This window comes from Danio rerio, chromosome 24 (genome assembly GCF_052040795.2).
Source record: "Danio rerio strain M-AB ecotype USA chromosome 24, GRCz13ab, whole genome shotgun sequence".
In the NCBI taxonomy this organism is placed as follows: Eukaryota; Metazoa; Chordata; class Actinopteri; order Cypriniformes; family Danionidae; genus Danio; species Danio rerio.
The window spans coordinates 41,915,421-41,926,964 of NC_141044.1; the positions used below are offsets into that span (position 1 = coordinate 41,915,421).

Consider the following 11,544-nt stretch of genomic DNA (forward strand, 5'->3'; position numbering starts at 1 on the left):
AAGTTTGTGCAGTGTAATATACAACACCAACCCAGGCAATATAGCACTTTACACTGTTAAAATGTTCATAAAAGTCACTTTTTCGAACTTTTCAATGTTAAAAGTTGCTGGAAGAACAATCAAGATCCCATAATGCAATTCAAAAGCAGAAATACATGTGGAAAAATAAAAACATGAATCACAAAATACGGAAAAACTGCTAAATTACGGATAATTTTCGTTCATTCATTCATTTTTTTGTCAGTTTAGTCCCTTTATTAACGAGGTCGCCACAGCTGAATGAACCGCCAACTTATCCAGCACATGTTTACACAGCGATGCCCTTCCAGCCTCAACCCATCTCTGGGAAACATCACACACACACCCATACATTACAAACAATTTAGCTTACCCAATTCACCTTTACTGCATGCTTTTGGACTGTGGGGGAAACAGGAGCACACCCACACGAATGCAGGGAGAACATGCAAACTCCACACAGAAACGCCAACTGAGCGAACTTGAACCAGCGACCCAGCGACCTTCTTGCTGTGAGGCGACAGCACTACCTACTGCGCCACTGCTTTGCCCGGATATTTTAAGTGTCCTAAAATGTAATAAAGCTCATTCAGATGAAAGACCATATGCAAACTGGGCTAACATTTACATTCTGTCTTGTTTAAATCTATAGTATATTTAATACATTATATGATTTTGTTGTTGTTCGTGCTTACTAACTCATGTCACTAACTTTGTTTGCTTTAAATGAAATAATATTGAATCTTTGCACAAATAAAATTGCACATATTCATCATTCTGCAGTGTGCTAATTTAAATTGTACATACCCACTGTACATATACAGTTGAAGTCAGAATTATTAGCTCCCCTTGAATTATTAGCCCCCCTGTTTATTTTTTCCCCCAATTTCTGTTCTGTTCTGGGAAGATTGTTTCAGCACATTTCTAAGCATAATAGTTTTAATAACTCATCTCTAATAACTGATTTATTTTATCTTTTCCATAATGACAGTAAATAATATTTGACTAGATATTTTTCAAGACACTTCTATACAGCTTAAAGTGACATTTAAAGGCTTAACTAGGTCAATAAGGTGAACTAGGCAGGTTAGGGTAATTAGTCAAGTTTTTGTATGACAGTGGTTTGTTTTGTAATCAAAAAATAAATAGCTTAAAGGGACTAATAATTTTATAATTACTAATAATTTTCACCATAAAATAGTTTTTAAAAAATTAAGAACTGCTTTTATTCTAGCTGAAATAAAACAAATAAGACTTTCTCCAGAAGAAAAAATATTATCAGACATACTGTGAAAATTTCCTTGCTCTGTTAAACATCATTTGGGAAATATTTAAAAAAGAAAATCAAAAGGGGGCTTAATAATTCTGACTTCAACTGTACATCTATGGTCATACCGATCTGCATACCCTGAATATTAATAGTAAATTGTACTTATGTTCATCTATTGTAAATCTCTGTTCATATTTAATACAACCTGTTTATAATGTTCATAGTACATCCATCTGTAAATATCACCAGTTTTTCTATAACTGCACCTTTTAACTTATTACTGTATCCTGCACTTGCTGCTATTGCACTGCTGGTTAGACCTAAACTGCATTCTATTTCCTTGTACTTCTACATGTGTAATGACAATACATTTGAATCTAATCTAATCTGTAAAGGGATAGTTCACCCCAATTTGCTTTACTTACTCACTGATTACTCTCCCTTAAGTGGTTTTAAACCTCTTTCTTGTGTTGAACACAAAACAAGACATTTCCGAAGAAAGCTGGAAACCTGTAACCATTGAATTCCATAGTACAAAAGAACAAATACTATTGAAACATTTTTCTAAATATCTTCTGTGTTTAACAGAGGAAAGAAGCTCATGAAACTGATAATGAAACAAGTGAAGGGTAGGTAAACGATGACAGCATGTTCAGTATTGGTTAACTATCCCTTTTATTAATAGAAGCATGAAACGTCAAATGTGAATGGAGGATCATTTTCTCAGATCTTCCACTTGATGGAGCGCTTGGGACGTTTTTAAGTCTTATTCCAACAGTTCTATCGTTAAGACACTAGATGTCGCTGTTCACAATCAAAATCATATTCACGGCTTTGCATATCTATAATGTCCACCACACGTGTCAAATAAATGTAATTTTGAACTTTGTTTTAATAAAAGAATAATGAAAGGTATTTTGTTTACAGCAGTGAATTTTTCACAACGCAATGTGAATTTTGTTCTCAAGAGCGAACAAAATGTTTACGTCATTAATATAAATATGAACACATTCATTTTCTTGTCGGCTTAGTCCCTTTATTAATCCGGGGTCGCCACAGCGGAACGAACCGTCAACTTATCCAGCACATTTTTACGCAGCAGATGCCCCTCTAGCCGCAAACCATCCATGGGAAACATCCACACACATTCAGTCACACTCATACACTACTTTTAGCTTGTATAATTCACCTGTACCGCATGTCTTTGGACTGTGGGGGAAACCGGAGCACCTGGAGGAACAACATGCTACCGCCAACTGACCCAGCAGAGGCCCGAACCAGCGACCTTCTTGCTGTGAGGCAACAGCACTACCTACTGCGCCACTGTGTTGCCATATATATCAACACAAAATATGACTTTTTCCAAACTTTTGACTGATTACACATTTAATTGCGGGTTTCACGTTTGTTTCATGAAACTGTTAAATTAAAAAATGGAAACAAATAGGATTTCACATTTAGGATGATCATTTAAACATTAAAAATGTATCTCTACATTAAATATTCAAGTGGGTAATCAGTAGCAAAGTCCCCTCACAGCAAGAACGGTCGCTGGGTCGCGCCATGGGTCAGTTGGCATTTCTGAGTAAAGTTTGCATGTTCTGCTCATGTTGGCGTGGGTTTACTCTGGGTGCTCCTGTTTCTCCCACAGTTCAAACACATGCGATATAGGGGAATTGAAGAAACTAAATTGGCCGTAGTGCATGTGTGTAAATGCACGAGTGTATGGGTTGTGAATGTTGGGTTGTGAGTGGAAGGGTATACCTGTGTAAATTAAACATATGCTAGATAAGTTGGTGGTCCATTCCTCTGTGGTGACCCCTGATTAATAAAGGGACTAAGCTGAAAAAAATTAAGGAATGATATTTAGCTTATTATTATCCGGTTTTCTCACCTGAGGCTGAACGAAACTAAACCTATTCGGTTTACCCACATCTGGGAGTTGTTGTACTTCATAGAAATAGAATGAAAGCTTATTAAGCGGATTGTAAACATTGATATAAAAAAAATAAATAAATAAAAATAAATAAATAAATTATATATATATATATATATATATATATATATATATATATATATATATATATATATATATATATTTGAATAATATGCATTTATAATATTTATAATAAATCCTGTCACGATTTAAAAAAACAATTAAAGTATTAATACTGTGAAGTTCTTTGGGTGTAAAACTTGGTCCAGACGCCTCAAAAGGAGAAGGCGTTGTCACGTGATACCTGTTACTTTTCAAGGCGCAAATAAAGATATACCAATCATGTTTAACTGCGTTGACTGTGTGAAAATATACGTTTTAAAAATGGTAATTTTAATAAAAAAATTATAAAAACAACTTAGACAAATTATAAGTTTTTCTAAATTAAATATCAATGGTTGCAATTACTTTTAAAGTCTCACTGTTAAAATAAAACAGTGCTGAGATTTGAATGTGATTTAATGAGGATTGATGATTCTGGGCCGCAGAGCGCCCTCTGTAGGCAAATAACCATGCGTTTTCCAGGAACACCATCAAGCCGGTAACATTTGCGGTCCAATGAGAATTTACCTTTCTGTTCAGTCCACACAAGGCATTTTGGGAAATGAGTTTCAGAAATCCGCATTCTGAACGCGAGTTACGCCATTAAACCAGCGCAGCGCCACGACAGACCGCGGATGTACGCCGACTGCGCGCTGATCTGTTTCTTGTGATTATTTCCATAGAGGAGCATGAGGAACCCTGCGAGATTAAAGCTGTAGATCAAACCAGCCAGATCACACATCAGCACATCCACAAAAGAGCATGGATCGGCGGAAAAAGAAGCTCGTTGAGAGTAAGAACGCGTTTTTATGACGGCTTTTGCGTTTACATGGCTAATTCAGGACCGCAGAAGGGAAAGTTAAAAGGGCAAATCAAGGAAGAAGAGAAGCTCGGTCCATCCAAAGGTCTGCCCGTGCTCCACAAGTAAGATCACTTTTCTAAACACGTATATAATAGATCATAATATCATAACACACATCACGTGCCACGCTGGGGGTTATTTGACGTAAATGTGTGTGTTTCTGTCTCTTTAATTGCTCAGCCTCATCAAATGTTACATTGTATCTTTTCAACTTCCTTGCCGTCGGCGAAGTGATACAATGTATCATTCTGTGGGAAAAGAACTCGTTCTGAAAGCCCTGCTTCAGTGATGCTTCTGAAGTAGGAAGTGAAGTCTGACATTTGGAGTTCAGCTATCATTAATAATGAGCAGCGTTTAAAATATTCCAAACAAAAATATTACACTGTGGAGCTGTATTATTGTGTATATGAACAACATCTGTTATAGGAATAACTTCGAAAATGATCATCTTTATGAATAATAGACTCTTCATTAATTCTTCATTCAGCCTGGTTGACTTGTTGATGTTTTTTTCCATCAGTTGATGATCAAATATTATTAAAGTAGAATTTTAGTAGAATAGTTAAGTTTGTAATTGAGTTGGTTTTATATCCACACATTCTGACTTCCTCATTAATAATATAATGTCAGAAGAGTATGAGCAATTCCAGCGTTATGGATGTGACATTTGCATTAAAATCTCAAACCATAAATGAAGAGTTCAGATGCAAAAACCTCTAAACGACATCTGAAATCTCCATCAAAAATGATTTTTTTGTAGATTCCTTTGTTTATGTTGAGATATACCACTTTAAAGACAAGAAAAATGACTTATTCTTTGCCATAAAAGTGATATTACTAAACATTTACATAGGAGTCTGATAAACATGCTCATTTTAGAGGAATATTTCAGATGGTATTTTGAGGGTTTCGCATGTAAACTCTTCAAATGCACTGAGAAAGTATACAGTTAAAGTCAGAAATATTTGCCCCCCTTTCCCCCCCTATTTCTGTTTAATGAAGATTTTTTTCAACACTTTAATAAACATAATAGTTTCAATAACTCATCTATAATAACTGATTGATTTTATTTTTTCCATGATGACAGTAAATAATATTTGACTAGATATTTTTCAAGACACTGCTATGCAGCTTAAAGTGACATATAAAGGTTATTTTCTAGGTTAATTAGGTTGACTAGGCAAGTTATTGCCTGTCGGGCAGTGGTTTGTTTTGTAATCAAAAAATAAATAGCTTAAAGGGACTAATAATTTTATAATTACAAATAATTTTCACCATAAAATAGTTTTAAAAAAATTAAAAACTGCTTTTATTCTAGCCGAAATAAATCAAATAAGACTTTCTCCAGAAGAAAAAATATTATCAGACATACTGTGAAAATGTCCTTGCTCTGTTAAACATCATTTGGGTAATATATATAAAAAAAAGAATAAATAAATAAATAAAATTCTGACTTCAACTGTATGTTAAATTATATTGACACATCTGTTTATATTTTCCAAAACAGCTAACCACAGAGTTATGGAATCATCTGTAAACATTTTGTTTAGATTTTAAATGAGGGGAATAAACATGTGTTATGGATGTGACCAGTAAAGTATGTGAGTTTACAGTAGATCACATACTTTGTAGAAATTCTCTGAATTAAACTGCGCAACCCAAAACAAATAACACTAATCGAAAATATAAGAGTTGCTCACTATAGATCCAAAACGATTGATTTTATTTGATATTTTTAGCATTTATGAGGGAAAAGTATGGTTATGGATGTGACATCTCTCTGCTATGAATGTGAAAGATGTTAAATTGGCACTTGTGTGATTTTAGTAAACCAAATATAATTATTTGAAAACATTAACAGAGATATTTGAGTAACTTTAAAGCACTGTAAAATGCTTGCTTGCACAAAAAAACGCAGAAAGGGTCTCCATATTTTGGCGAAAACCTAATTTTTTTTTCATAGCAAGGTTAACATTTGCATGGAATTGCTTGTATATTCTTTGGAAATTCTGTGCAATCATATTAGCAGCTAATGACTATCAAAGTACAAAGTGTTCGCAGTTAAATTAATAGTGAAAGTGATGCTTCGAAGTCATACTTGCATCTAATTTCTGACTGAATATTCAAAATACCATGATAAACACTATAGGGAGCGTGTCACAAGTTGTCACTGAATGAATGTGCGAATATAAAACCAACTTTACCTCATTAATTTTGTAAATCAGTCTGTCTTTATCCAGCAGTCTGGATCTAGAGTGTAACAGATGTTAATGAAAGAGTGTGTGTGTGTTAATCAGATATACTTTCGTATAAAGTGTTTTAATGTTGAACTCCTAGAACTGAATACAAATCTGGAAGGTGCAAATGTAGCTTTTTATCAGTTCATGATAGGAGTTCATTGAGTAAAGGTTAAGTAGGTGTGGGTTTCCACTGTTAAAACGATGACAAATAGTCATGACGACAAAAGTTTCAATGTTGCTTTCCTCATTTCATAAGTTAATCAGGTTTCAGTGACTTTTTGTAGGTGTATACAAAGTTAACTTAGTATTTCTTGAAAGTTGAGATGACTAGAAAAGCTAATATGCTTCAACGAAAATATTTAAGGCATCAAAATTGGCTTTACAGTGAACAATGACTCATTTTCTTCTGAATCTGCTGTTGCCAGTCACATGTTTTAGTTAAATATCTTGTGCTTGTTTTGGCATTGTTGACGTACATAATGGAGCCTGTTTAGTTTCAGTAAGTTAATTCAGGCATCATCTCTGTCACTCCACAGGAATCTGTATGCATCCGTGTATATTCATGCGAGTACATGGGAACTAGTCAGACTGGTTTAGTGAGCTGGGTTATTGCGAAAGTGCAAGAACACATCTGTCATGAAACTTCCTATGTTTGACATATTGAACATGAATAACCAACAGACATTTTGCTGAATGCATGACTGATCTATATGTGATTGACCACACCTTCGGTTTCTGGTTGGTTGTACCTTTTCCTTTTAATGCATCTAAGGAATTTTAATAATGTGATAGTGAGAGTAGTACGGTTCTGTCCTCTTTCTTGTCAAAAAATGGTACAGTACAGTAATAATGCCATCGTTTTGAATTGCTTTATGGCCTATTCTTTAGTATATCTCGAAACATAGAAGTGCAGCTGAAAATTCGTCTTTACACACTGTCACAAACATTAAAATGATTAGGAAAGGAGACGCGACTGACCTCAACATGCAAATATGCTCCTCACAGCTCATAATTCCTCTAGAAGCAACAAGTAATACGTTTTTTTTTTTCAATAAATAATGAAAGAACTATATCAAATCCAATGTGATAAAATGTCTGAGTGATGCACATATATGAGTACAGTTGAAACCAAAAGTTTACATACACACTAAAAAGGAGCATAACCATTTTTTTTAAATGTCTGAAAGTAAATCATGCTAAACGTTTACTATTTTAGGTACTTTTTAGGATTACCGAAATGATTTACATTTGTTAAATGACAAAATAATGAGATAATTTTTTTTTTGAATTTTATATTAATTTCTAGTCAAATGTTTACACACATTTTCTTGGTATTTTTAGCTTTGCTTTTAAACTGTATAACTTTGGTCAGATGATTTAGGTATCCTTCTTTAAGCTTCTCACAATAGTTTGCAGGAGTTTTGGCTCATTCCTCCTGACAGAATTGCTGTAATTGAGTCAGGTTTGTTGGCTGTCTTGCTCGCACAAGCTTTTTCAACTCTGACCACACATTTTCTATAGGATTGAGATCAAGGCTTTGTGATGGCCACTCCAAAACATTCACTCTGTTGTCCTTAAAGCACATCTTAGCTAATTTGGCAGTATGCTTAGGGTCATGGTCTGTTTGGAAGACCCATGCGTGGCCAAGTTTTAATTTCCTGGCTGATGTCTTGAGATGTTGCTTCAGTATTTCTACATAATGTTCTTTCTTCATGATGCCATCTATGCTGTGAAGTGGATCAGTCCCTCCTGCAGCAAAACAGCCCCACAAAATGATGCTGCCGCCCCCATACTTCACAGTTGGGTTGGTGTTCCTGGGCTTGTAAGCTTTCCCCTTTGTCCTCCAAATGTAACACTGGTCATTATGGCCAAACAGTTCAATCTTAGTTCCATCAGACCACAGTACATGTCTCCAAAGATTTTTTTTCAGAGTATAATTTAGCAAATTGTAATCTGGCTTCTTTGTAAATTCTAGCTTGTTGATTTTCCCATGTTGTCACACAAGGAAGCAGTGTGTTTGAGGTCTTCCTTAAATACTGTTAAACAGTTGTACCTCCAATTAACTCAAATGTTGTCAATTAGCCAATCAGAAACGTCTAAAACTTTGACATCATCATCTGAGCTTGTTCAGAGGCATAATAATCCTATTGTATGTAAATTGTATGTAAAAGAGAAAAAGTTTAGTCACATTAACATCTGACTTTTTTTTAAATGGTTATTTCCCTTTTTATACCGTGTATGTAAACAACTTCTGGTTTCAACTGTATGTATGTGTACACACATATAATATGTGTGCATATAATCTCATATAGATTTTTGGACAAAATACAATCCAGACATGATGTTCTTGACATGTTATTTGAGGTTCATCAGTTAGATTATTAGTGTATATAATAATTTAAACAGAATCTCAATATTCAAGGGATCCTTTAGCAGAGGCTGAGCAGCATCGAATCTGCGCATGCGCGCTGCTGACTCGTCGTAATCCTCGCGCAACTGCGCGTGCTGAAGAGAAACAGGCTGAATTAAGAACGGAATCAAATAAATCGCCGCAGCACAGACACGCATGCACATCCAAAACTGCGCTTTAAACACTCGCATGCTGTCATCATGAGTCCCGCGAGCAGATGCATGAAAGCACCGCTGCAGTTTGCCTGCTGTGTGTGTGTGTTTATGCGGCGCGCGGCAGCAGCATCATCATCCTCACCATCATCATCGGCTCCAGCAGAATCATGAGTGTCCGAACTGGTTTACAGAACCGCCACGGACTGAACCGCACATCCGCACGGGAGCTTTTCTACCGCAGGGATTTGTCAGTATCTTTCACCCGGATGCTTTCGCTGCAGGACCGCAGTTGAAGAGACTCCACGTCGGACCGGAGAACCGGCGGAACCGGAGCGCTCATGTCCTCACCGGGCCCGAGACCACTGCACCTCACCCGAGCCTCTCTGCGCCGTTAAATATTCATAGTCACGATTTGAGTGTCAAACTTGATACTCCGGTGGCCGAAGAGACAAACGAGAGCCTTTAAAGCCACCGCTGACTCGGTGTAAACATCTGCATGAGATGAGCCGCTGGATCTGTGAAAGCAGGACGAGCTTCACTGCAGCAGCTGCAGCCTGACCCGCTGAGGGCCTCCGCCGGGTCACAGGCTCAGAGAAACCCGCTGGTCATCTGAGCCCACCGTATGCACGCCCGTACACACACTGACACCGATACACGGCTGCTTTTCAAAACACACAGGCTTGCATGCGTGTACAGTCACACAGATGTGTGCAGTTCACAGGTTTGCTTCGTTGTGTCTGCTACTTTTAGTTTAAATACTGGCTGGTTATAGAATCTCGACTATAAGAGAGGCATGCACGATATCTGCCAATACTTACTGATTTATATATAAACATATATATTTTTACAATATAACCAGTGTTTTTAAGTTTTTTTAAATATTACCAGGATCATTGGATAACTAAAAATGGCTGTTTTTATAATGTTGTCCAACATTTATGTTAAATAATTGTAATTTTTAAAGCATGCTTAACTTTATAGGGTAACTATATCAGCCATGAAATAACACCAATTATTGGTATCACCTTTAAAAATTTGGCCTTCTGGTTATGTTTTAACTAGTGCATCTGTTTAAGTCAGGATGTATTATGCACATTGTTTTTAAAATTGCCTGTGTCTGCATGCATATGGGATTAAACGCGCGCGCACACTCTTGCATGCGTTGATGCACACACACTCCTATGCTTGTTCTCAGGCCACTGATGTTTGTTTGCGATGAAAGGAATATTTGCTTCTGCAGGCTGGATGAAATGTGACGCATCGTAATCCCGGTGACAGCTGCGGAAAGATGAGCCACAGACAGAAAGAGAGAGAGAGCGAGACGGGCACAGAACATGATTAGAGGGACTGCGCCGTGACTCACAGAAAAACAAGACGCTCCGATGGAGACTGGAAACTTTTGTTCCTGCGTCAAAGTTCTTCTTTTAAACCCGTGAACCAAGTGTTTAAGTTTCAAGCGCTTCAATGATGTGTTGCACTATACCTGAAGCGTCGTCCTTCCTCTCCGGCGAGGTTACGGCAGGTTAATCACAGTCGCCGGGAGACTGAGGGCCCGTGGCTCCTGCAGACCTTTGGGAGCCGCCAGCCGTGAATCCTGTGAACTTCATAGCATGAAAGTGTCAGTGTAAAACACATCCTGATGTTGATCTCTGGCAGACTGGAGGAGATGTGTGATCCACCGAACTGAGTTTCACCTTTGACCTTTGTGTATTTATGCGTATGAAAGACAAACAGAGGGACTTGGCGTGTGTGTTTAAGAGTTGTTGTGGCAATGGGGAGCTCTGCGTCGTCTTTGACCACGGATAGGGAATCAGATCACGGCTTCGGAACGGCTCCGTTCCCCGCAGCTGCACCGATGGGTTGGCTGAGGACCAGTCACAGCAGTCCGGTGTGGGGAACCACTTTCATCACCCGCCAACAGCAGCAGCACCAGCAGCCTATTCCACACAGAGAGCGCAGGTACACATCGACAACAACAGCACAACAGGAAGACACATTCACTAATAAAAACACAAAATTCTCATTTTAGAAATGAAAAAATAACAAAATTCTCATTTTAGAAATGAAAAAATAACAAAATTCTCATTTTAGAAATGAAAAAATAACAAAATTCTCATTTTAAAAATGAAAAAATAACAAAATTCTCATTTTAGAAATGAAAAAATAACAAAATTCTCATTTTAAAAATGAAAAAATAACAAAATTCTCATTTTAAAAATGTAAAAATAACAAAATTCTCATTTTAAAAATGAAAAAATAACAAAATTCTCATTTTAGAAATGAAAAAAAAAAACATTTTGACAAAAACATTGGGTCAGATATGGACCAACCCACCTCTTGGGTTAGAAAGTGTCATTTAAATTGGCCATTTCTTTTTTGAACACAAAAGAAGATATTTTGAAGAATATTGGAAGACCAATATTTCATAGTAGGTTTTTCTACTTTGAAAGTCAGAAGCTACATTTCCATCCACCTACTTTTATGCGCATTTTGGACATGCATGTAAAGACTGTTGATGGAAACGCCAAGATGCGCATACATTTTGACTAAA

At 36.7% G+C, this 11,544-nt stretch overlaps 1 protein-coding gene across 3 annotated transcripts in view; it reads left to right on the forward strand.

Annotated features, from left to right (window-relative positions):
* Nucleotides 1–4,027: 4,027 nt before the first annotated feature.
* Nucleotides 4,028–11,544, forward strand: part of capn15 (calpain 15) — a 59,458-nt gene continuing 51,941 nt past the window's right edge. For 2 of the 3 annotated variants that reach the window (XR_015525280.1, XM_087310043.1), the window contains exon 1: nucleotides 4,028–4,250. Coding sequence is in view for 2 of the 3 variants with exons in the window: in XM_087310043.1 (XP_087166169.1) it covers nucleotides 4,156–4,250 (95 nt within the window). In the remaining variant the exon portion in view is untranslated. Of the gene's footprint in view, nucleotides 4,251–8,898; nucleotides 9,614–10,233; nucleotides 10,953–11,544 lie in introns of those variants that run through there. The other variant, XM_087310042.1, reaches the window with a different exon arrangement.